The following is a 26019-nucleotide window of genomic DNA, read 5'->3' as shown; positions in this document are numbered from 1 at the left end:
TTGGTTTATGTTAAACCAAGATGTTAAACCGAACATCTCGCGCCCGAGCGGTAGAAAAGCACCGCCCGAGCGCCAATCTTATTTCTTGGACAGAATGTTTGGCGCTCGAGCGGTAGAATATTACCGCCCGAGCGCCAGGAGATATTCAACCGAGGATCTTGACAGAACTCTCCGCGTCCGAGCGGTAAATTATAACCGCCCGAGCGCCGAGCAAGATTGAGGAAAAGTTAACACGTTGCGAAATCATGCAACGTGTATGTATATATAAATACATATGTATACTATTCTTCAGAAAGCAAAATAAAAGAGAAACCGAGGGAAGGAAGTGCTCTTGGATTTCAGAATTTGATTTCAAACGATCCGCCCGTCAGATTTTAAATCTGACTTCAGTACTGTGTTCATAACAACGCAAGCTACAACTAGACGTAAGTTTTGTTACGTTTAGACAAGATTTGAATTTATGATATTTTCAGAACTGAATATGAATCAGATATGATATTTCTATTACCGTAGATATCGTATAATTGAAGTCAGACTGAAGAACAGATTGTCTATGTAATTGTTATGATTTTTGAAAGATATTAACTGAGATTCTATATCAGAATTGTGTTAGTATTCAGATTATGAATTATATTGACACTGATTATGAGTTCCAGTATTATATTTGTGATGTTCAGTTTGACGCGGTTACAAGACTGTGTTAGTATGCCGTTGAAACATCAGTTGATTTAGATTGATCAGATTCAGTAATGATTTAGATTTCATCGTGATATCGTTGATATGAATCAGATTATGTATTGTTCAGATATTGATCAGATTATATCCTGAGTTGAGTATTGATCAGAACAGATTGTGAATTGAGTTACACATTGATACAGTGTATTTGATATTGTCATTTCAGACTTGATATGGACAGATTGGACTTCGAGACTTCTTCTTCGTCAGACCAGGACGACAAAGGTATAATTTATGTGATATCTGGGAAGATATAACTCAAATCAGATCTCATTTGAGTTTCCCAATAAAATCACATACTTGATTATTGTTTATCTTCTGATATGATTATGATTTGTTTATAGACTTTATATTCAAATCTTTTGAAATGAACATGCTTTGTTTACAGATTGTTATACATTGCATTTGAGATAGGAAAGTTTGACAGATAGTCAAACTTCTAGACATTCGGTGTATCGTTACATAGGAGCAGACACCCTCCTATTGTAGATTATTCGATACAGATATGACCGAAGTCTAGGAATAAGACGTACGTCACCCCGATTGGGAGGGTAGGTGACAGACAGTGACGTCTTATTCACCTCGGGATCCCTATAGTTATAGACGAGTCGAGTCTAGACATGATTTGACTAGAACTACATGTGTTTATGGATGTGGTTTCATAGACTATGAAACCCATTGCTATTGCTTTCAGTCATGATAGCATGTTTCATGATTTGATTTGAGTAGCATGTTTAACTGATTTGTGTTGCATGCTTATTTGATTTGATTTCATAGATTATGAAATATATTGTTTTTAAGTTTATTCATGATAGAATATTTCATGACTTACTTTATGTATATGCATGTTTACCATGTTTTACACTGAGATTTATTCTCACCGGAGTTATCCGGCTGTTGCCTTGTTTTGTATGTGTGCATGACAACAGGTAGGGCTGGATCGGGGTCAAGAAGATGATGAGAGAAGACGAGTTAGCGTGGTGATTCCGGACGTACTGTAGACTTGGTTTTAGTACTTGAACTTAGTAACTGAACCTTATGTTAGTTGAAAGACTATTGTATAAAATGATATTTTTATACTGAACTGTATTTTATACTGAAATGTATATTATTTAGATTCCATTACCTTCCGCACGTTACATTTTAAAAACAAAAATTTTTAGACCCTGTTTATCAGAACTGATAATTAAATCCCAACGATGATTAAGAAAATGATTAGCGTCCAGGTCCCCACAATAAACTTTGTCATTGACATTTGCTTCGCTATAATTATGATCATATACAAGTTTATATTTTAGTTTCAGTATGTTACATTTGCTTTTTACGTAGTTTTAGTTCATTTCATTTTCCATGTTTCGTTAATGTGCCACCGGCGTGACACTTATGTGTCGAGTGAAACATAAGTACTTTCATACGAAAATAACTAAAATTTCAAAATAAAGAATCATATCACGATTAAAAATTGATTTTGATAATCATAAAGGATTAAAATTGCAAAAAATCAAATATAAAGAATGAAAAAAACTATTTGTATGATACTATACCTAAAAGAAACCAAGGTATGGGCGATTAAATAATACATAGATTAGAATAGTGAGCTCTTTGGTTTTTCTCTCCCTGTTGAGAGGTCATGTCTTTCTCTCCCGGTTGAGAGTTTTTCTTCTTTTTTCACCATAATTTCTCGATCCACCTATGTAAGGCAAAATGGTAGATATATTTGAAAGCCTTTCAATCACAAACGAGGAAGATGAGGAATTATTTCTGGAAGCCATCCAGAACCAAGAAGGGTTGCTACATCTTGATCTATACTTGGTGGGGCGATTTCTTACAGAACGTCCCATAAATTTCATCGCTATGAGAAACCGAATCGCAAGCATTTGGCGACCAGGGCGTGGGGTAAATATCACCGATCTGGGGTCTCGGACCTATCTGTTTCAGTTCTTTCACGAAATGGACGTCAAACGGATAATGGAGAGCGGCCCTTGGTCCTTTGACAATCAGTTTCTCCTCCTACGGCAGTTGGCACCAGGGGATATTCCGAAAGAGATTCCGCTTTTTACGTTAGCTTTTTGGGTCCAGGTTCATGATTTGCCAGTGGGGTACATGTCTGAAAGTATTGGAAAACAACTTGGAAATTTCATAGGCACTTTCCTCGAATATGATGTAAACAACAATTCTACAGCCTGGAGGAAGTTCATGAGAATTAGAGTTATGTTCGATGTTCGCGGGCCTTTAAAACGATACAAGAAGATAAGGAACACGCAAGGTGCTTCGTTCACAGTTAACTTCAAGTACGAAAAATTAAACTCCTTTTGTTTTGTATGTGGTATGTTGGGACACACTGACAAGTTCTGTGATATGCGCTTCTCTATCCCTGAGGACAAGCTAAACCGCGAATGGGGCCCCTGGCTAAGGGCTGCCACACGGGGCACCGGCGAAGAAGAAGGTGAAAAATGGCTCCGCAATGATCAAGGGGGTATTTTAGGAAACAAAGGAGGACCCGTGAACAAAGGAATCCCGGAGAATATGCACATTCCGAATATACTAGCAGAAGCTGAGAATCAGGCCTCAATCGTGAAAATTACCAATCCGCATTCCATGCAGAGTATGAAGATAACTCCACAAATCACGGGATACAACCAGCAAACTGGAGGTTCTAACCCACCAATCAATTCAAATCTAACAGGAGGGCGGGAAGATCAGGAGATGGAAATTTTGGAAGAAAGGAAAAGAAGACGTGGGCAAAATCCAAAACAGGCCCATAAAAAAGGATGGAAGTAGACAGTGTTCGGGAAGTTACTGAAGGCCAATATACTAATGGGCCCAAAGACAACAATATCGAACTTGATTTAGGGGCAGGACCTGGACTCCAGGCCTGCCCAGAGCAATGATTATTTTAAGCTGGAATTGCAGGGGACTGGGCCACTCTCGTGCAATTCCTTCTCTTCGAGACTTGGCCCGTGTATATAAGCCCGATGTTATTTTTTTATTTGAAACGTTAGCCCACTCTCAAAAACTAGAAGACATCCGTGTTCTTCTTGGTTTCGAAAATGTTTTTGCTGTTGATAGAATAGGACGTAGTGGTGGTATTGGTGTTTTATGGAGGAAATCTGAACAAGTCACAGTAACAAATTACTCCAGCAACCATGTGGATCTCAGAGTTTCTGATGACATGAATGGCGAGTGGCGATGTACAGGATACTACGGCTATCCGGAAAGGACTCGTAGACGAGACTCTTGGAACCTTATTCGATCTTTGGCTGCACAATCCAACTTGCCGTGGCTGTGTATTGGTGATTACAATGACATGCTATCTACCGAAGACAAAAGAGGAAGAGTTGAACACCCTCCATGGCTACTCAGCGGTTTTAGAGAAGCAATCGAGGACAGCAACTTAACAGATATCCCATTACTCGGCCATCAATTCACATGGGAAAGAAGTAGAGGATCTGAAAATTTTGTGGAAGAAAGAATTGACAGAGCAATGGGTACACCTGTCATGGGTGGGTAAATTTCCATTGGCACGACTTCGCAACCTAAGTGCACCAGTGTCAGATCATTCCCCGATCTTGCTAGAAACAGAGGTCAAGGAAAAAATGTTCCAAAAGCACCAATTCAGGTTTGAAAACCGATGGCTTAGAGAACCTGAACTTCAACCGATAGTGGAGGAATGTTGGACCAGAAACAGAGAAAGTGACGTGCTAAGAAGACTTACTCTATGTTCGAAGGTGCTGGACCCATGGGGCAAGACAGTGGATGGAAACTTCCGAACCAAAATCAGAAAATGTAAGGAAAAGCTGGAGTCTCTGCGAGACAAGTATGATGAAGAGTCCACCACCAAATTCAAGGAAACGAATGCACAACTCGCTTCTCTACTCGTGGAAGAGGAAGACTATTGGCGTCAAAGAGCAAAACAATACTGGCTAAAAGAAGGGGACAGGAACACTCGCTTCTTCCACACCTCTGCCTCGGCAAGGAAACAAACAAACAAGATAAGTGGATTGAAAGATGTAAATGGACACTGGCAAGATGAACAAAAAAAACATTTGCGAAGTGGTACAAAGCTACTTCCAAAATCTATTCGCAGAAAATAACCACATGTCAAATGAAGTGACAGATGAGGTCCAACCGTGCGTGACAGAGAGACAAAATGAAGATCTCTTGCGGCCTTTCACTCTCGATGAATTTAAAGATGCCGTCTTTGACATGAAACCAGACAAGTCCCCGGGGCCTGATGGTTTTAACCCGGCTTTCTATCAACGGTTCTGGTCTCTCATTGGGACAGAGGTATTCTCCAGCCGTGTAGGATGGTTGCAAGCCATGACTTTCCCCCCTACACTGAATGACACAAATGTGGTGCTGATCCCGAAATGTAAGAATCCACAGGCCATGAAAGACCTTCGCCCCATCTCTCTTTGCAATGTGCTTTATAAAATAATCTCCAAGGTCCTCGCCAACCGAATGAAAAAGGTTCTGCCCCATGTTATATCACCGTTTCAGTCCGCATTTGTTGCAGGCCGATCTATAACAGATAATATCCAAATTGCTTTTGAAATCACCCATCAGATGAAGAGGCAAACCCGAGGAAAAACTAGTAACACAGCTTTAAAAATCGATATCTCCAAAGCCTATGATCGCATTGACTGGGTTTATCTTCTTCGGATCATGGAAAAACTGGGTTTTGCGTCGAAATGGATCCAATATATGAAGTTGTGTGTCACTACTGTCAGATACTCCTTTCTGGTCAACGGGCAGGCTACTGATCCAACAATTCCACATCGGGGGCTTCGCCAAGGGGACCCTTTATCACCCTATCTTTTTATCTTATGTACCGAAGGACTCTCGGCACTCATCAAGAAAGCTGAGAGACTGGGACAGATTCATGGGATTAAAGTGTGTTGAGGGGCTCCTTCCATCAGTCATCTCTTCTTTGCCGATGATAGTATGCTCTTCTTCCGAGCAAAAGCAGACGAAGGGAAAAATGTGAAGAGTATACTAGAAAAGTATGAGAAAGAGTCGGGCCAGGCCATAAATCTTTCAAAATCCAGCATCATGTACAGTGGTAATGCCCCCAACGCCGAAAGGGCAGTAATATCAGATATCTTGGGAGTCTCGACAGCTATTGACACGAGCCGATACCTTGGTCTCCCTTCGCTGATTGGTAGAAACAAAAAACAGATATTTTCTTACCTAAAGGATAGAGTTTGGACACTGCTTACAAGCTTGGAAACAAAAGCCGTTGTCTAAGGCGGGCTGTGAAATCCTCATCAAATCAGTGGCTCAAGCAATCCCAACATATTGTATGTCTACTTTCCTCCTCCCCCAATCCTTGGCAGAGGAAATACAGCGGATGATCAATTCATTCTGGTGGGGTAGAAAACAAAACGCAGCTAAAGGGCTAAATTGGCTTCGCTGGGAAAAGTTATGTGTCCCGAAAGAATATGGCGGAATGGGGTTTCGAGACTTCTATGGATTTAATTTGGCAATGCTGGGAAAACAAGGATGGAAACTTATTAGTGATCCTAATGCTACAATCTGTCGCATCTACAAAGCTAAATACTACCCGAGAGGGGACTTCTTAAATGCCAATCTGGGGCATAATCCAAGCTTTGCTTGGCGTAGCATTTTGGCTTCCCAAGTAGTGTTAAAGAGAGGATATAGATGGAGGATTGGTGATGGGAGTCATATCAACATTTGGAAAGATCCATGGCTTCGTGATCCCACCAATCTCTTTGTCGAAAAACCTGTGATGCCGGAGCTACAACACTGGACAGTGAAAGAGCTGATGCTACCAGAAACAAGGGAATGGGACCACGACATCATAGCATCGATCTTTGAGGACAGGGATATCAAAGCCATTACTGAAATTCCACTAAGACCGCTCCACACCATAGACCAGCGAATTTGGCATTTTAGCAAGACGGGTGTTTACACAGTGAAGTCGGGCTACCACGTGGCTATGAGCTTGGATGTACACAGAGAGTCAAGAAAGATCCATGGTAATTGGAAGGCAATCTGGAAGTTGGAAGTCCCACCGAGAATCAAAGTCTTCCTCTGGCGAGCTTGCAGAGAGTGTCTCCCTCACCGTATAAATCTACAAAAACGGGGAATCCAAGTGCCATCCCTGTGTGTAGTGTGCAACAAGAACCTGGAAAATTCCTGGCATACATTTATATCATGTCCGTTCGCACGAGATTGTTGGGAACATGCCAAGGTCCTTCAGATGGTAGAAGCACAAGCAGAGGATGCAGAGGGTTTCACGCATTGGGTATTCAGGATCATCAAAGAAATAAGCGGAGCAGAGCTAAGCAAGTTTGTTACCATACTTTGGGCAATCTGGAAACAAAGGAACTCTCTATTATGGAACAACCACATCGATACCCCAGCTAGAGTGGTAGATACAGCCATGAGCTTCCTTTATGACTGGATATCCCTAGAGAGGAATGATAAAGACTTACAGAAAGTAGGAACAAGACCACAAGCGAGCTCTTGGACACCACCTCCTAGGGGCGTTGTTAAATGCAATATTGACGCAGCCTTCTTTGATGATATTCAATCGGCTGGAGTAAGTATGGTGATACGAGATGCTGAGGGTAGATTTGTTACTGCAAGAACAACCATGATTAAAGGACTTCGATGCGTCAAAGAAGGAGAAGCAATCGGCCTGTTGGAAGCCTTGTCTTGGATCCGCAATATGGATTATTCTAAGGTTATGTTCGAAGTGGATGCACAGACTGTCCATCTGGCCATGAAGGGAAATGCGAATGACAACACGGAGTTTGGAAGCATAATGGAAAGTTGTAGAGATATAGTAGCTTCTAGACCAGGTTTCACGGTTCATTTTGTCCGTAGACAATCAAACGAGGTTGCGCATGTGTTAGCAAAGCAATCTCGCTTTTATGATAGTCCTTTTGTGTGGGTAGAGACACCAACTTATCTTGGTGAGCTCATGAACCTGTACTTTGCTAATTCTTCAAATGAATGAAAGTATTTTGTCTTGTCAAAAAAAATACCTAAAAGAAACCTAAAACTTAATTAATTTTTAGTGAAACTTTTTCTAATTCCAAAATTTCCCCACACAAATTTGATTATAATATTGTATGTAAATTTTATTATTCAATTTCAGAAAATAAAAATGATCGTGTTTTATTTATTAAATTATTATTTATTTAAAAAATCTCATGTAATATAAATGTCATAACTAAAACTGAAAAATAAATATGTACAACATATATTACACATACAACTTGCGCCTAACGACTCGTTAGTAAATATGGAGACTAAATCATATGGTTTCCACATTAAAGAGTTGAAAATGGGCCGAACGAAGGCGTTTTGTTTCAGATAGTTTACTGAAAATGGACACCACCCAATATCTCCCAGGCCCACTTCCTCTTCCTCTTCCTCTTCTCATGTCTTCTAATTATAATTAGATAAAAATTTAGTGTAGACGATCTCACCTTTCGTATTTTGTGAGTCATCCATGAAAAAATATTACTTTTTATGCTGAATATCGGTATGGTTGACTCGTCTCACTGATAAAGATTCGCGAGACTGTCTCACAAGAGATCTATTCCTATAACTATTCGAGATCGATTATTTTTTATGGAGCCGAACTACAAAATTGGCTTCACCCCTCTTTTTCTTGATTGATATTTTTCTTTGCTTCGGTAGTGAATCACATGCTCTTTAAAAGGGCAGACATACACGCCTTATTTGAGACTACTAAGGTAAGGTAGTGGACTCTTTCTGAGTGGGACAAGCGGGCCGTGTCTGAATTCAAAGCGGAGTAGACTCATTTTTGTTGGAGCTGCTCCCACACATTTGGTTTTGAAAAAGGTTTTTCTATTTTATGCCTTCCATCCCGTGAATCTCTCTAAATTAATAATATTTTGAGTCAATCCCAACTTGGACCAATGCAATAAATTAATAAAATAATATTTTTTCAGAAGACTTTTATATAAATCAATAGTTCGGTTAAAATTATAGATTAATAATTCTTTATAATTACAAATATAACTAAGATAATTTAGTAAAATATGATTTTATTTGCACGGAGAACATTGCATCGTTTTATCAAAATTTGTAGACGAGAGTAAATGTTTAACGTCGATTATTTGAAATGTACATTAGCTCGAATGTTCGCTCACTATCATAACAAGATAATTATTGTATCGAAACACTATTGTTATTTGTTTTTCTTTCAATTTAAATTTATTTGGATTTCATATCTAACTTTTCTTATTGAATTCATAGATGCAAGTGACTTGTATTGATGTTATACATTGAATTTTACTTGGTCAGTAATACAATTAATATTTTTTATATAATTATTAAAAATCTCAATATCATTTACTTATTATGTACAACAAATCTTATTACTTCTTATGAATTCGAAATATATGATATGGACGTCATTGATTTTTTATTCAATCAGATCTATGAATTCAAAATATATGATATGGACATCATTGAAATACAATTATTTTTTTATTTTAATTAGATCCATGTTCGTTGAATAGAAAAAATAATTTTTAAAATAGTGATATATTAATTTATCGATTAATTTAGTATCTCTAAATCAATAAAATTTATTATTAATTGATAGAAATTTACCATAATTTCGATATTTTGAATTATCAATATATATATATATAATATCAACATTTTTTTATTCTTCAGTTCAATTTCCCAAAAAAAACCCCTGATTTCCTAATTTGTAAGGGTAATTGAGTCATTTCAGATGCTTATAAAAATATCCACTATGGCATAAATATTATCGGTCCCGAAAATCAGCGCCCTCGATGCTTTGGGTTTCAACGGTCCAGATTCACTGTGTGACGATAGTAGGAACTAGTAGTTATTAGTCGTCCTCTTCTCTCAAAAACCCTAGAGACAACCTTCCCCGCAGCCCCTCTTATAACGTGAACGCCATTAATTAACTGGAAATAAATAAATTCTTGAAATTGCGGTTATCATAGATGAGATGAAAGGAATCTTTTGAATCGGCTTCCTATCCAGGTATTTTTTTCCTTGTTTCTTCAATTTTATACGTGGAAATCTATTGGTATTTCGGTTTGTTGGCTTGAAAATATAAAGATTTTTTTTGGAAGTGTTTTTGTTTTTTTAATTTTATTGCATTCTATAGTGTTTTCTTTTCTTTATGTAGTGCCGGGCGAAGGATGATGTAAAATGAAGTGCAAAATATCCCAGGTGTGTGGTGGTCCGAGTTGAATCGAGTTGGAATCTTTTTTGGTTCTGGGGGGGTGCGTGAAAAAGGCAATAATAGCTTGGAAGGAGTGTACTGGGTTCGAGTGTTGTTGAGACCTAATTGGGAACCCGTCTTTGTCGGTGTTAGGATTCTTGAGATCGCGTCTGGTTTTATAAAACTGCTATTTAAGGAGAGAAAAGTGTCATCTTCATAAAAAAGATACCCCTTTTCTCTGGATTTGGCCAAAACCTGTTCTGGGTCTCTGTCTTATTGACTCGGTGAGGGTATTTCTTTCTGATTTAGTCTGATTTCATACTTCAAATTTTTTATTAAACTTGCGAGATTGCTTTGTCTAGAAGACGTTAAAAACAAGGATTTGACTCTATCTCAGAGGTTAGAAACTTCGACTTGAGCTAAATTTTGGTGTTTAATTTTGTGGGACTTTGAATGTGAAGGGGAAAGTGAATTTGGGGTCTGTGCTACTTTGTAGCAACAAGAGCAAGTCGATGCCTTCAGTAGGAATGAGACGCAGCACAAGGGTTCTTGGAGCAAGAGTTTTGCGGTCAGGCAGGCGGCTGTGGACTGAACCGCCACATGAAGATGGCAAGCTCATTAGAGCAGTTAGGGAAAATGAGTGGATTGATATTCTTGATGGCTCGATGGGTGGAGTGGATGCTGGTGATCCATGTAAGGGTGCATGTCAGAGAAACGGTAATGGCAATGCGATGGACATTGTTGAGGAGCATAAAGTAGAAGAAGATGCACATACGGATATTGGAGATGTGAAAAGCATGGACAGAATGCAAGGAATTGTGTATGTTAGAAAAAGAAAGAGGGAAGCATTGAAAAGCTGTGGGTCTTGTGAGGATAAGAGGTTTGGGAAGAAGTTTTTCAGGAAAAAGTTGAGGGAAAAACACAGAGCCGCTGCTCCATCAGAAACTGGTGGTGGCCTTTCCATTGACACTGCTACACATCAAAAGCTCGCTATTGTTGTTGCTGTCAAACCCTCTTATGACGGCAGTCATTGGATTTCTTGCTTCTTGTGTTCAGTACTGTGCTATATGAGGAGGGTCGACATTAGATTACGACTGCTTTCTGTGTTTGTACATTCAAAACCCATATTTGATGCTTATTCTTCACATGGCATACTTTTTCTGCAGGTAAAATTTCTCAATTACTTTATTCAGTTCGATATTTTTTGTAAAGTCATGGGTTTATAAGTAAGGATCTCTTGTCAAAATTTGCATTAGTTAATTGTTCTTTGTTGTCTCATTTCCAAGTAAAATTCCGGTGAAATTAAATGATCAATCTTACTTTTGCACACATATATTATTGAGTAATGAGATGCTAGGATCGAAATCAAGGCACAAGGATCTCCATTCACCTTTTTTTAAAACCTGAATCAACGCTCACTTGAAATTCTTAATAATTTTTATACTTCTTGTTATAGGGGTCAGTTCCAGTCAAGAGTTCTGGTTTATGCATAATTTCAGGATCCAGGTCCTTGATACCCATGTTTGCTGTGGATTTTTCCGCAGTTCCCTTTTGCTTTATGTATTTGCATTCAAGTATGCAGCTGAGATCGGCACGATTGGCCTATGTGTCTGTTGTGGTTCCGTTGGGCGTCAATGAGAACTTTGAAGAAGTAACATCTCAAATTTCTCTCGGGAAAGATACATGTAATAGCAATTCTCTTGTATCCAGTATTGTTGGTTTAAGGCGGAGGGATTTGTCTACGTCAACTGGTGGATTGCCTAAATTGGCTCTTCGAAGTATGCAATATCGAAATAGTAGACATGTCCAGAAAAGGAGTTCTCTTAGACGTAAGAGAGGAAGACCACCTTCTGCTTTTCGGGCTAAAAAATCACATGGACCTTTGTCTTCAGATCTTTTACGGTTTAGACAGAATGCAACTCGATCCTCTTCTGCAGCACCTAGTCGGATGCTTAGGAGTTTTGCTAAGACAAGTCCCTCCAAGTACATTAAAGAACTAAAATCTACTATTGGGATGGATGAGAGCCGTCCCTCCACCCATTCCAAGGAATTGAAAGCTGCTACGAGGCTTATACCGCAAAACACAGGTGCTAGTTTTTGTTCAGCGAACTTATTAATCATTGAAACAGATAAGTGTTACAGGGAAGAAGGAGCAATAATCACTTTAGAACTATCTGCTTCAAAACAATGGGTTCTTGCTGTTATGAAGGAGGGGGTGAAACGATACAGCCTCACTACACAGAGTGTCATGAGGCCATCTTGTTCTAATCGCTTCACTCATGCAACATTATGGTCAGGAGATGGGGGTTGGAAGCTTGAGTTTCCTAATAGGCTAGACTGGTTGATTTTCAAAGAACTTTATAAAGAATGCTCGGACCGAAATGTACAGGCACCTACCGCTAGCGTCATTCCTGTTCCTGGGGTGCAAGTGGTATCCAGTTCTGTTCAAAACAATTATATACCATATGTGAGACCTGATTCATATATCACTGTAAAAGATGATGAACTAGCAAGGGCGATGGTCAAGAGGACTGCCAATTATGACATGGACTCAGATGACGAGAAGTGGCTAAATGAATTCAATGATACTCTATCCTCGGATGGGGAGATTCATGAACTTATAACGCCTGAGCGATTTGAGTTGGTTGTTGATGCCCTTGAAAAAGGTTTTCATTGCAATGGGGATGATCATTCTGACGAGAAAGCAGCATATGATTTTTGCATGCATTTAGAGAGAAAGGAATTTATAGAGGCTATCCATAAGTACTGGATTAAAAAGCGGAGACAGAAACGATCAGCACTTGTCAGGATTTTCCAGGTAAAATTAATAATGATTCTAATGCTGGAACTTTAAGTTGTGGAGCGTGTTTGCCTGTTATGATTGGAATATAGTTATTATATTGGGTAGAAAATTGCAATTTATTATAACATTGACTTTATGTACTTTCCGTAAATTAGAAAAGCAATAATTTTCCACGCACTTTTTAATCTTTGCTGTATGTAGTACTGGCTTCTTTCCCTGCCTGAACATTGGGTTTCAGATTTTTTTGTATTTGAGTTGTAGAAGGGAATTGTTACGATTAGGTCTCGAACCCAAGACCATTTGATTCTGAATTTACCTTCTCAATTTCATTGGCAGCTACACAAGCCTAGAAGAACTCAAGTGATACCGAGGTCCATTTTACGGAAGAAAAGATCATTCAAACGTCAGTCAAGTCAAGCTGGGAGAGAAAAACAACGAACTTTTCTTCAAGGTTAGTGGTGCCTTCAAAAGTATCATTTAATGCGGAATCAGAAACACGTCATTCATTTTTAAATCTAACATTTTTGTTCAACTGATTTGTTCAATTTGGTTGAGTCTTGTACGGAGTTATCCCAACTGAAGGTAATTGTAAACTTTCGATTGTACAGAAATGGTAGCTGAAAGAGACACTTCGGAACACAAGAATAACTTAGTCAAATTGCAAGAAGCTAGAGCCATCGCTGATAGATCTGAGCTGTCAGCCATTTTAAAGCGTCAAAGAGCTCAAATCCTCATGGAAAATGCTGACTTAACTACATATAAAGCTATAATGGCTCTTAGAATAGCCGAAGCAGCTGAAATTGTGGAGGCCCCGGGTGCGGTTGGATCATTTTTCTTGGTCCCTTGACCGAGTAACAGTAATCTGAATTCCATTTCAGATGGCCATTTTTTTTGGAGCTGGAAGAGAGGAATTACAGCCTTGTGGTGGCCTGTTTTTGGCGAAGCCGTTAGATGTCAATCGTGTGAAAGAACTGTTGTAGTGTTTGTATAGAATTCGATTCGTAGTTGCAGTGTAGTTGGTGGTATATTTTGGTTTCTTGAAAAAGTAAAGAAGCAGGAAAATATAGGAAATTTTTTTATCATAAATGGTCGGGGTCTGTCAATGGTGGTGGAATTCTTGTGTACGCTTGACTCAAGACACCTGTCTTAAACTCTGTACATTTTGTACGACTGCAATTTAGAACTACAGCTCATAGATTTAGCCAATAATTTATTGCTTTTTTCTTGTACGTGGATTTTTAGAGCTTGGTTTTCTTTGTGCTTGTAGATTTTGACTATAATTTCTTACGTCTCTCATGCAAATATGTTCTTGTAGAAAGTAAACTTTGTTGTATGATCAACTCTAGGCTTTAACTGCTTGAAAATGCTACAAGAAAAACACAGAACACGAGCTTTACACATAGAAAAGACAGGTACTTGTCATGATTTAGGAAACATGAAATTTACAGTACTATAGAAGCCCTATGACCGGTGAATGTGCAAATATTAGACTCTCTTTATTTGCAGTGTATCCCCAAATTTGGCTCACACTTTTTCGTCGAGGCTTTGCTTCGCCCAGCATTGTCACAATGTCTCTCAGTCGATGGCCTGTCTTTGGGAAGCTTAGCAGTGCAAAGAGCTGCAATTTTGAGGACCAGAAGCATCTCTTCTTGAACATACTTGCATTGGCCAGAGACGTTAGGGTCTAATACCTGTTCCGAAACTATATTGTTTGCTTTTCTTCGAACCCAGTCTACTATATCAACGGAGTCGCCAAATGAAGGATCTAATGGCATTTTACCTGTCAGGAGCTCCAAGAGTACGACCCCAAAACTATATACGTCACTCTTCTCGTCAACCTTCAGGGTGTATCCATATTCTGAAAAAAATCAAAACCAAGATTTTCTCAAGATTAATTTCACAAAATGGGAGACATTTTAAAAGGGATTCTCCACAGTTTTGATTTGCAAGAATCAACTAACCTGGTGCTATGTATCCATAAGATCCAGCCACCATGGAAACAGTCTCATTCTTGTGATGCATTGTTCTAGCCAACCCGAAATCAGCGATTCTTGCCTCAAAATCCGCGTCCAACAAGATGTTATTCGACTTGACATCACGGTGAATCACAGGTGGATGACAATCGTGGTGAAGGTAAGAAAGACCTTGTGCTACACCAAGTGCAACATTATACCTCGACACCCAATCCACCAGCATTTTCCCTGCCTGTTTCCCATGTAATGCTTCGCCAAGACTCCCATTCGACATGTATTCGGACACCATCATGACATCAGTCTCATTGTGCAGATATCCCAATAATCTTACTATGTTCCTATGCCTCAGTTTTCCTAAAAGATCCACTTCTGCAAAAAGATCATCTGCAGTTTCTACATCAGTTTCTGATCTCCATAGCTTTTTCACAGCAACTACGCTGTGCGGCCGATGAATTTCAGCTTTGTACACAATTCCGGTACCGCCTACTCCAATCACATTTGATTCCTTTAAACATGATAGTATATCGGCACTTGTGAAATTTAGCCTCTGGAATGCTACAAGTCTCCAAGGCCATTCTGTGTTGTTTTTCTTGAACCAATCAGTGAACGAATGGCTACACAAATACCACCTTTTATAGAGCTTCCTCGTTGTAAAAGCTAAGATTCCTACCACTAAAATTATCGATATTCCGCCAAGAAGTCCTACAACAGTATGATTTAAGCGATTTTTTCTCTGCGTAGGTGCATTGGTGACGGCTTTAGAACACGGGGCAAGTACACCACCACATAGACCAGAGTTACCGATAAGATCGTTTGGATTAATGGTCATTAAGATACCGTTGCTCGGAACAGGACCCTCGAGCTTGTTGTAGGACAGGTTGATCATTTCAAGAGCCGGGGAATTTCCAAAATTTTCTGGTATTCTTCCAACAAGTGAATTGTTTGACAAATCAAGAATTGATAGAGTCGGCATTGCGGCCAAGGACTTTGGAATTTCTCCATCGAATTGATTGCATTTGAGATTAAGAGTCACCATTTTTTCACATGAAGCTATATTCTCAGGTATTTTTCCCGAGAAATGGTTGTTTGAAAGATCAAGTGATGAAAGTGATTCACAGTCTTGAAACTCATCCAGGATGTTCCCTTGCAGATTGTTATTCGAAACCGCAAAGGTTTGAAGAGTTGGCACGGAGAGAATATTCGAAGGCAACGAAGAATCTAGACGATTCCCAGAAAAATCAATGAACGAAAGTGAAGCAGATAAAGCAATATCTTGAGGAATTTCACCCGTGAAATTGTTATAAGCCAATTCTAGCCTTTGAAGTTTTGGAAGATTTCCAAAACCAGAAGGGATTGAACCTGAAAGATGATTGTTTTGGATCCGAACGCGAACCAAAGACGAACAATTTGATAGGTTCATTGGGATTAAACCTGAGAAAGAGTTATTAAAGAGAATGAGCTTCGTGAGATTCCCAGAGTCGCATAAACCAGGTGGAATCTCACCAGACAGCGAATTTGATGAAACATCCAACCATTGTAAAGGAGAGTTTTTTCCAAGATTTGACGGCAAGAAGCCAGTTAAAGAATTCTTCCACAGCTCAAGAACTTCAAGTTTTTTCAAATCTCCTAGCCCTTCCGGAATAGGACCTGTCAATTCATTGCACATAAGATTCAGCAGCTGCAGATTCTTGATACCTGAAACCTGGTACGGTATCTCTCCTGAAAGATGGTTATCGGAAAGATCCAAATACACTAGACTTGTCATGTTCCCTATTTCAGGTGGGATTCTTCCTTCAAAACTGTTTTGATACAAGTAAACAGTAGTTAACTTTTTCAAATTTCCCAATTCTCCTGGAATTTGACCACTCAATGTGCCAACAGCCAAATCAAGATACTGAAGATTCGTCAAATTACCGAACTCTCCTGGAATTTGTCCTTGGAACTGATTATATCCCATTATAATAGTTTCCAAAGACGACAATTCACCGAGCTCGACCGGAATCTTTGCAGTTAAATTATTTCCAGAAAGGCCAAGAAACCTCAACTTCTGCAAGTTCTGGAAAGAAACTGGAATCGACCCTTCGAAGAAACTCCCTCTAAAATCCAGGATTTCAAGCAAGGTTCCATTTCCAAGATCCTCCGGCAAGAAACCCACGAAATTGTTGCTTGATGCATTAATACTGGTTAATCCTTGAATCCCTCCAAGGCCAATAGGGAAATTCCCCACAAAATTGTTCTGGCTCACATCAATGCTCACCAAAGAAGTGATATTGGATAAAGATTTCGGCAGCGAAGACGAGAAATCGTTGCAGCATAGATTCAGAGTCTTCAGATTACCCAATTCTTGAATTTGATCAGGTACTCGGCCGCTAAGGTTCATATTGGAGAGGTCTAACTTTTCGACATAGCCCTTGGAGTTGCAGAAAATACCGGTCCAGTTACAATGTGGCAAACCGGTTTTCGCTTCATGGACTGGCATTTTCCAGTCTTTTAAGTGATCGAATGTATCAATGAAGCTGGGTTTTATGGAAAGCAAGGATGATAACTCAAAATTTGGAACGTCATCGGCAAAAACAAAAGAGAAACCGATGTAACAGTAGAAGAACAGGAAGAGGTTGCATTGCATTTTCTTCATAGTACTTGTACCCCTTTTTTTTTCCCCTTTTCCTGAATCTTCCCTTAGTTTTCTTGAACCATTTGGATAAAGGGATTTTGATGATTGCTATATGCAGAGTTCTGTCAATAAAAGAAGATCAATGGTTGATTAACATGGAAAAGTTCTATTATTATATGAAAATGGGACCCTTTTCCATGTGCATGTATTTTGTATCAAGGATAAGCGGACCCTCGAACTTTCATGTGAGGGCTAATATATATTTATATTCTTTAATTAAACTTCATAATTATTTTAAAAATATAATATGGAAGGGCTAGCTATATTCGCCAACAAAGATGAATCCAATGATTAACTACTAATTAAGCAGTAGTTAAAGAGAGTTCGTGAGGTCTTGGGATTTGGAAAACACAGCTATCAATCTTGCATCTAATGACTGTGAAACTTTGGACGGATTTACGAATGTTCCGACATCAAAACATGTAAGGAATGTGTGTTTAAAGTATTGACTAATTTCCCTCGATAAAAATGGTACTTTTTCATCTTCGACCAATTTGAGGTCAACTCAGAGTTAATAAGGTGAATCTGATCTTTATACTAATTACCATACGCATGTGTAGCTGTTCTCGTTTTTATTTACGTTAAAAACATGTTATACATTTTTCACAACATATATTGTTTTAATTTATGATATGTAAATATCATTTTTATATTCCAATTTATGACCATTTGTTGGTTTGATATAAGTTTACTTTCTTAAACTAATATATATAGAGAAAATTATATTTTTGATCTCGTAATTTGCACTGTCGGGAAATGGATCTTCGATCAAAGCAATGAACGTCCAGGACTTTGTGATGTAAACCTGGACGTTTGCAGCTGAAGAACGTCCAAGATGTTGATGAATGGAACCTGGACTGTATCCTTACGAAGGAATTCTTCGTTGCATGCACAGAACATCCAGGACATGTTGGACTAAGAGGCCTATTGGGCTTGTGTTTTGTGAATGGGAAATTGGACAAGCAATGCCCAATAGTTGGCAAGTGGGAAATGTCCCACATTGGAAAATGAATATAGCATTGGTGAACATATATATGGAGGTGTAACAATGATTGGTCAAGAGGCTCTCTCTCGCGCGCACAGGCGCAAGGGGGGGGGGGGGTTGCAGTGGAAAAAGGCTTGACTTGTGTGCAGGCGTACGTGCGCGACCTGGGCGCGTCGAATGTCGGACCGATCAAGGCAAAATTTCCCACCGAGGTTCACCTGGCTTTTGCTATTTTTATTTTCGAAAATGGACCAAGACCTTTGGTGTTTCAGCTGACTCGAAACTGAAACGACCTTTGGTGTTTTTGCTATTTTTATTTTCGAAAATGGACCAAGACCTGTGGTGTTTCAGCTGACTCGAAACTGAAACGACCTTTGGTGCTTCAGCTGACTTGAAACCGAAAGGACTTTTGGTGCTCCATCTGCTACTGTCCAACGAGTGCCTATATATATAGGGGCATCCTCAAGTCCTACGAGACATCCAACAACACTCCCCTGCACTCTTATATTTTCGGCCCTGCTCTAGCTTTCCTGTCTCGGCTCCAGCTGTTTCCACCGGCTGCCGCTCCTCTGTCGTTGCTCCGTCCCGTGATAAAGTTCAGGTACTTTTTCAGTTCGCCGTGGTGGTGCCTTGTGCTACGGTACTACTGGTTTTCCGTTGTATCCTGGGAAACAGACGTCCACGTTCATCCTCGCAGCACGCACCGGAGGGGACGAATCTGTTTTAAGGACACTGTATTTCATACAGGCCTCGGTTTGCTTATTTTAAGCTTTGCGATACTGTTTTGTTTCTCGTTATTTTCTTTGTTCCTTTCTGTTTGTGCGTATACATTTTAATTAACATGACATTCCTTGTGTAAACATGGACTAAACTCGTAGAACTTAGAACAATTTCAGGAATAAAGAACATGCAGAAACAATAATGCACAAATAGATCAAACAAACAATGAACAAGAGATTTACATGGTTCGATTGTCAATGATCTACATCCACGAAAAAGCAGCACTTTCTTTAATTAATCAAGAACCGAGTCAATTTAAAAGATTCGTGTCCAACAAAGTTATAGAATATATCTCTACAACCAATCTATCTTCTCTTCACTCTCAATCATATTTGTGTACTCCGCTTTTGTCTTAATATTCAGAGGTGTTTTTTGAGTATAACAATGATTTTTTCTCTCTTATCCGTTTATAATATACATGTTTACTGGATGCTTCTTCTGTCAACCCACTACAAAAAAAGGTAAAAGACAATGGTTTTTCACCGTTTTCGGAGGTCAAAAAAATCGTTGTTAAAGCCTCTGTGGTTAAAGGATGTGCTCAAAGACAACAGTGAAAAACCGTTGTCGTAGACGTCAAAGACAACGGTGAAAAACTGTTGTCGTAGGTCTTGTAAAACTATTGTTAAAGTCCATGTGGTTAAAGCGGGTTTTTTTAGGCTACAAGCGGGTTTTTTTAGGCTACGACAACGGTTTTTGTTACAACCGTTGTTAAAAGTAAAAACACAACGGTTTTAATAAAAACCGTTGTCTTTGGTGTGTTGTTAAATGTATCCTTTCCACCATAGTGTTGCGCGCTTTTCCCTATCAACAATTAACTAGTGATAGCTTGTGGTTTAGGGTGCCAACAGCTGAAACTCATCTACTCCTCACACCACACGCTAGCTTGAAAGACACTTATAGACACTTCGTCAACATGCACGTTTTTCATTTTTTATCTTGTTATTTATCAATTCATAGCTTAGTCCACTAACTTGAATTTTTTCAATTTTATTTCTTTTTCATCATAGCACTGACATGACACTGACACTTTAGCAATGTTAGTCGCTATGTGAGCAATTTTTTGTGGTACGCCGTCATTTTTCGATGTCATTTCAGCACTTTTATAAAAAAAAATGTCAAATAGAAAAATTCAAATTAATATAATAAGACTCAATAAAAAAATATACAAATTACAAAACAAAAAATATATTTTTCCATCGTAATCATAAATGATAAGTGTTTGGTTGTTAAAAAAGAAGAAGGTTACAACTCATAATTCGATATAATCATAGGAGCATATATAAAATAGGTAGTCTCAGCAATAATTTCTCATGACACGACACTAATTCATATTATTTGGCTAATAAATTTTCCATAGCAAAATCCATAATTGGGTTGGCTAATAATAATAATAAACAGTTCGCATTAATGTCATCTGACTTGAATATTAAATATAAGAGTGATATTTTTATTTAATCCGAATAAATGTATGGATTATTGTTACTAGCATTGTTCTATTATTGCATTTGACATTATCATGCAAAAAAGGTGTCAAAGAATCTCTACATGTTAGGGAAATCATTCAGAAACACCAAATCATACAACTTTTTTCTCCAATTCATTCACAATATATCCATATTAGAGAGGTTTCTAATAGGGATATATATATATATATATATATATATATATATATATATATATATATATATATAAATATATATATATATATATATAATATATATATATATAGAAGTAATTTGAAGACAGTGACGCAGATTCTTGGTAAGCCACATGCGACCCATTTGGCTGATTCAATCTTTTGTGAATTAAAAAAATAGGAATGAGTTGCATATATTAATGAAAAATAGATGATAATGCATGGAGAAAGAACAATAGGGGTTGGATGGCATGTGAGGAGGGACCTGTAAATACAGCAGTGTTGGAAATTAACTAAATTATATATGTGCATTGCATCTATTCGTGGTGGGGAAGGAACATCTGCTCATTGTCATATTCTGTTGCCTTCTTGCTTTTTTTTTTTTTTGTTTAAAAAATTAAATTATGGAATTTGAAAATTTAGCATTTAAATTTATATTGAGTTGAAAAAAAATGTATGAACTTTAAGAATTTAAATTGGATATACTTTAATTAAAGGGAGAGGGAAAAAGTGCATTGATAAAGCATAACCTAGCTATATAATCTAACCAAAGAAAACAATTTTTATGGAATCATATTTTAAAGTTGTTCTTAAATATTTTCCATTCAAGGACTAAATATGGCTAAACTTGTTTTAAATATTATTAAGTATGAGACCCTTACAGTGTGTTTGGCAACCAGGATTTGAGAGAATTTCATGTGATTTGGAATTGGATTTGGAAATTCAAATATTTGAAATTCCATTTGGTGATTAGTTTAAAATTTAAAAATGGTATTTACAAATCCATTCCTTGAATTACTATAATTTTTATTATATTAATCAGTAAATAACACAAGAAAGTTATAAAATTTAAACAAAATCTTTCAACTTCTAAAAAAAGTTAAAAGGAAAAAAAATTCTAACCATGTAGAAACTTTTGGTGAAGAATGATGTTTTGATGAGAATGATGTGTTGGATAAAAAAATAATTATATGTTTATAAAATCCAATCCCACCAAATCTTATCAAATTTGATGGGATTTGGATATATTTATTGAAATCCCATAAAATTCTAAACAAATCCGAATACTTTTTTTAAATCATCTTGCCAAATAGTAAAAATTGAAATCTAAATCCCATGAAATCCTCCCAAATTCTGGTAACCAAACACACTGTTAGAGTAATTAACTTAAAGGATACCAAAATATTTAATTACATAATTACCATTCTTACTCTACTATAAACCTCCTCAAGTCACTTCGTATTTTACATAAAAAAATCTTCACTTTAAAATGAACAACTCTTCTAAATTGAAAATAATTTTGTGTTAATTGTTTATCATTAATATTTGATCAAATTAAAAATAATAATAACACATGCAACGCGTGTGAATATTTTACTAGTATATTATTAAGTCTAAGTCACCTAGAGTAACTAGTTTTTGATATCATGGTATTTTTAATAATTATATATATTAATAAAATATTAAAATTTTAATGTAAGTCGCATGTACCTTTGTGTGTCACGCCCCGAAAGTCAGGATTAACACCGGCGTTGTTTAACAATCATACAATCGAAAAATAATCAGGCTCGTAGCACAATATAAACCAAAATCAGTTTCTATATCATAATTCAAACGAAATAACAATTGTCTTTACAAAAAAAATCGAAAATGACAGAATCAAAAGCGGAAACGTGACAACTGAACAATAATAAACTTAAAATTAAATTTAAAATCTTGAAAATTCACCAGCCCCAAAACTGGTCCGACTCCTCTTCCTCGAGTTCTTCCTCGGGTATATCTGGGAAACGGTTGTAAGGAGAGTGAGTATTTTGTGAAATACTCAGCAAGTGAGGCCGTATCGAGCACAATATAACAACATGCATAATTTCGAAAATCACATGACTTGCATAACATCATTCATATCACATGCATAACATTTATCAGGTACTGAGATTTATCTACTTTCTATGGTTTACTGATATCAGTCCCTAATTTTTACTCTTTAAGGGGGCGAGGCCGTATAGCAGTTACATCCCCACCATGTAAGGGTCATGTCATGGTTGGGATTCTCACCCATATATAGTCGACTACTCACATTGCCCAAAACCGTATGCCAACCAATACAAGAAAAGGAGTAGGAGAAGAAGGTGTACTCGACCGTATTTTCAAAAAACGAAGAAACATGCATAACGAAATTTAATATTTAAAATAAGCTCACTTACAGTATATTGGAATGCTAAAAACGTAGATGCACGACTTTGGGTTGGATTGCTTCTTGTTCCTCGTTCAGGCAGTACTTCGAATCGATTTCTAGGCTAACTTTGAGACGATTTTGAGCAGAGTTTTGGCTAGGGAGAAGCTGCTGGAATTTGGAAATTTGTAGCAAGGGATTTTCGAAAATTAGGTGTAGAAAATGCTAGGATTGATGGTATATTAATAGATGAATGAAAGTGAGCTAAATATGGTGGCTAAATCATGTCCAAATTGACCCCTAAATCTCAGGTTTTTTGCTTCAAAATCCTATCCCATAATTGAGTTATTTAGCTACCAAAGTGTGAAATTCATTCCTTAATCCATTGCCTTTAATTTGGTTAGAAAATATGGGGTGGATATGTCCAAGGATTTTGGGCAAACTTGATGATTTCTTTCCAATTAACCTTATATCTATCCATTACAATAATTAAGCATAGAATATCATAGGATTTTCGAAAATTGTGTGCAATATACATGCCTCAATCCCCTAGATCTTGTATGATATCTTCCACTCTTGTCATAATCCTCACTAAATCCGAAAATATGCTTACCTTAGTGTAGATATCATTGATTTGATATTAAAGATTTCTAATATATAAAAACAATCCAATATCTATAACTTATTCTAGTAAGAATCCAAGATCTTAATTTACTTGCAAATATTAAAAATACAAGGTTTTGAAAAAGAAAAAATTCAGGTTCTCACATTGTTGATAGAGTCTTTGTTTCTTAGTTATCAAGTTGATGGTTCAATTCTTATTTGGGCTATTTTCCTTCTTTTTCTATTTGTTTTTTTATTAATATATCAAAATTACAGTGTAGTCTCTCATTATTTCTTATAATTACATTTTGATCTACAATTAAATATAAACCAAATGAATTATAAAAAATATTGTACAATGCATGCAACGCGTGCGTCGGTACACTAGTATAAATTTATAAGTGTGGTGAAATTTAGAAAATCATGTTTTGAATCAAAAGCTGATGATTATAAATAAAATTCCCATTTTTTAAGAAAGAAAAAAAAAGTGTATTTAGCAAGATTTATTTGAAACGAGTCAACGACTTAGTTTGCAGTTGAAAATTCACATGTAATTCACAAAATTTTGATTTTTTTTTTCACACAAAATTTTGATGTTTTAAAAGTTATAGATATATCGTTTTAAAAATATATCTACCTATTTCGTGGATATAAATACGTGAAACCATCTCACAAAATAAATATTTTAAATATAAATATATATAATTTATTCTTAATTGTGAATTTTATGCTGGTAATATTTAGTTTTTCAGATATTAAATTTCATAAATGAAACCCATGTTTTTACCGCACAAATGAACTAATGGCAACGACGGATGTATTATAAAATTTTATTTATCCCCAAAAAATTTGAACATTCATGATCATTTAAAATTTAGAGTCTGGTTCCAGCAGGTGACGCTAGTCCGAATGCAGACTTCGAATTTATTCTGGACCTGAAATCACGAAAGCGACCTTAGAAAGGGGTCGAGAAGGTGTATCGGCGTAGCTCCTTCAACGCTCAAGTAAAAAACTGAGAATATATTGAGATAGCAGCTAAGAGTGACGCCAAAAGTCAATATAATGAACAAATGAAGACGTTCAAACACGGTGTTTATAGAAGAGTATCTTGGCTTGTTATGGGCCACATATATTGGTTAAGGATGAGTCAGAGGTCCAAAGTCTGATTTGGGCATAATCTTAATGGTCACATCCATAAGGTATCAAACACAATATTTAAAAATAAATTCCTCATTATTATTTTTCATTTCTTTTTACATCTTACTCCTCATTCGGAAAATTATTTTCAAAGATCAATAAGTAAAAAGTTGGGAGATATTTCAATTCAGGTCACGTTGGAGTAGGGGGCCGCAGTAGTTTTACAAGTCATTAGCAGTTTTAATTTTTAGTCATAAAAAATGAAATTATCCCAACAGAAAACACTGTTTGTACTACTCTTACTGCTAAATTTTAAGCCACGTGAAATTGATTGGATAGTATGTACCATGTTATTAGTTTGTCTGAGATTGCAGCCTGAATTCAATTCATACCTGCTTACCACAATTACTAATAATAAATTACACCATAACTATCACACAATTATTTGTACTTTACGTTGATTTTCTCGCAACATATAAATATATACTAGGTTGCGTGAGCACAATATTTGCATGAATACATAAAATTATAACATTTTCTTATCATATTATTTTTAATAATTTATTTAAATTTAAATGAAAGAAAAATAAATAAATATAAAAATATCTATAATTTGTGTAGAATGTGTAGGACCGAGCGCTTGCCGCTTTATCAAAAGTTATAGCTAGTGGTAATGGTGCAACTCAAATCTTTTAAACTGCACATCAGCTCAAACACCATGATTCGATCGATCTACCAAGCAAGGACAATTATTGCACCCAACAGAATGAGAGATATAAATCAGGGATGGTAAAAAAAAATGAAACATGGAAGTCATAGGAATATTTATAGAAGACTTCACCAACACACCAAAATGTTTAATCTAAGGGTTTTAACTTTAATATAGTATATATATAGATGTAACATCCTACTTCAATTCGATTAATTCGTAGACATGCTTGATCGGTTTCATAACAATCGCATAGTCGATTTTGGTTTGCATGTTTTTTCAAACGAAAATTGAAGGGAAAAATGAGTTCAATTAGATCATGTCGGATTCTTTTAATTTTTTGTCTTTTTTCTTGATCATAAATCAGAAGTTCATAATTTAATTCATAATTTTATATCAACCAATTTATTGTATAGATATGCATTAACTATATAATTGATCATATATGGTAACATAGTTATTGATAATTATATTTTAAATAACTTTGAATTATTTAATATTGTAAAATCGATTAAAATGTACGTAAATGCAGCCCTTAATTTGTGATTTCAGTCCTAATTATAAAACGAAAAATGATTCTTAAACCTCTTTCACGCTCATGTTATG

At 36.8% G+C, this 26019-nt stretch overlaps 4 protein-coding genes across 5 annotated transcripts; 3 read left to right on the top strand and 1 right to left on the bottom strand.

Annotated features, from left to right (window-relative positions):
• The first annotated feature begins 3622 nt into the window (after nucleotides 1–3622).
• LOC140807894 (uncharacterized) lies at nucleotides 3623–4246 on the top strand. The gene has a single exon (XM_073164851.1). It carries the CDS (start codon nucleotides 3623–3625, stop codon nucleotides 4244–4246), a length of 624 nt encoding a protein of 207 aa, XP_073020952.1.
• Nucleotides 4247–4331: 85 nt separating this feature from the next.
• LOC140807892 (uncharacterized) lies at nucleotides 4332–4829 on the top strand. Its single transcript, XM_073164850.1, has one exon. It carries the CDS (start codon nucleotides 4332–4334, stop codon nucleotides 4827–4829), a length of 498 nt encoding a protein of 165 aa, XP_073020951.1.
• A 4769-nt stretch (nucleotides 4830–9598) lies between these two features.
• On the top strand, nucleotides 9599–13972 carry LOC140807285 (uncharacterized). 2 transcript variants are annotated; one of them, XM_073164078.1, is made up of 6 exons: nucleotides 9599–9756; nucleotides 9905–10224; nucleotides 10402–11106; nucleotides 11397–12758; nucleotides 13080–13194; nucleotides 13352–13972. In XM_073164078.1, exons 3-6 carry the CDS (start codon nucleotides 10453–10455, stop codon nucleotides 13588–13590), a joined length of 2370 nt encoding a protein of 789 aa, XP_073020179.1. In that variant the 5' UTR covers nucleotides 9599–9756; nucleotides 9905–10224; nucleotides 10402–10452; the 3' UTR covers nucleotides 13591–13972. The 2 variants fall into 2 exon arrangements, with proteins under 2 accessions (XP_073020179.1, XP_073020178.1); XM_073164077.1 differs by having other exon boundaries at nucleotides 9905–11106.
• Nucleotides 13973–14040: 68 nt separating this feature from the next.
• Nucleotides 14041–17473, bottom strand: LOC140807284 (uncharacterized). Its single transcript, XM_073164076.1, is given in 3 exon segments — nucleotides 14041–14322; nucleotides 14324–14601; nucleotides 14705–17473. Coding segments are annotated over 3 exon segments (3054 nt in total). The 5' UTR covers nucleotides 17352–17473; the 3' UTR covers nucleotides 14041–14193.
• Nucleotides 17474–26019: the final 8546 nt, after the last annotated feature.

Source organism: Primulina eburnea, chromosome 12, assembly GCF_022965805.1.
Source record: "Primulina eburnea isolate SZY01 chromosome 12, ASM2296580v1, whole genome shotgun sequence".
Classification (NCBI taxonomy): domain Eukaryota; kingdom Viridiplantae; phylum Streptophyta; class Magnoliopsida; order Lamiales; family Gesneriaceae; genus Primulina; species Primulina eburnea.
The sequence above is the reverse complement of the archived record's forward strand: the minus strand, read 5'-3'. Positions and strand labels throughout refer to the sequence as shown.

Excerpts from the sequence above, each read along its gene's own strand:
- LOC140807894 (XM_073164851.1), top strand. The coding sequence starts at position 3,623 with ATGATTATTTTAAGCTGGAATTGCAGGGGACTGGGCCACTCTCGTGCA.
- LOC140807892 (XM_073164850.1), top strand. The coding sequence starts at position 4,332 with ATGTTCCAAAAGCACCAATTCAGGTTTGAAAACCGATGGCTTAGAGAA.
- LOC140807285 (XM_073164078.1), top strand. The coding sequence starts at position 10,453 with ATGCCTTCAGTAGGAATGAGACGCAGCACAAGGGTTCTTGGAGCAAGA. Across the intron at positions 11,107-11,396 it reads ATGGCATACTTTTTCTGCAG|GGGTCAGTTCCAGTCAAGAG; the intron begins GTAAAATTTCTC and ends TTCTTGTTATAG. Across the intron at positions 12,759-13,079 it reads CACTTGTCAGGATTTTCCAG|CTACACAAGCCTAGAAGAAC; the intron begins GTAAAATTAATA and ends TTTCATTGGCAG.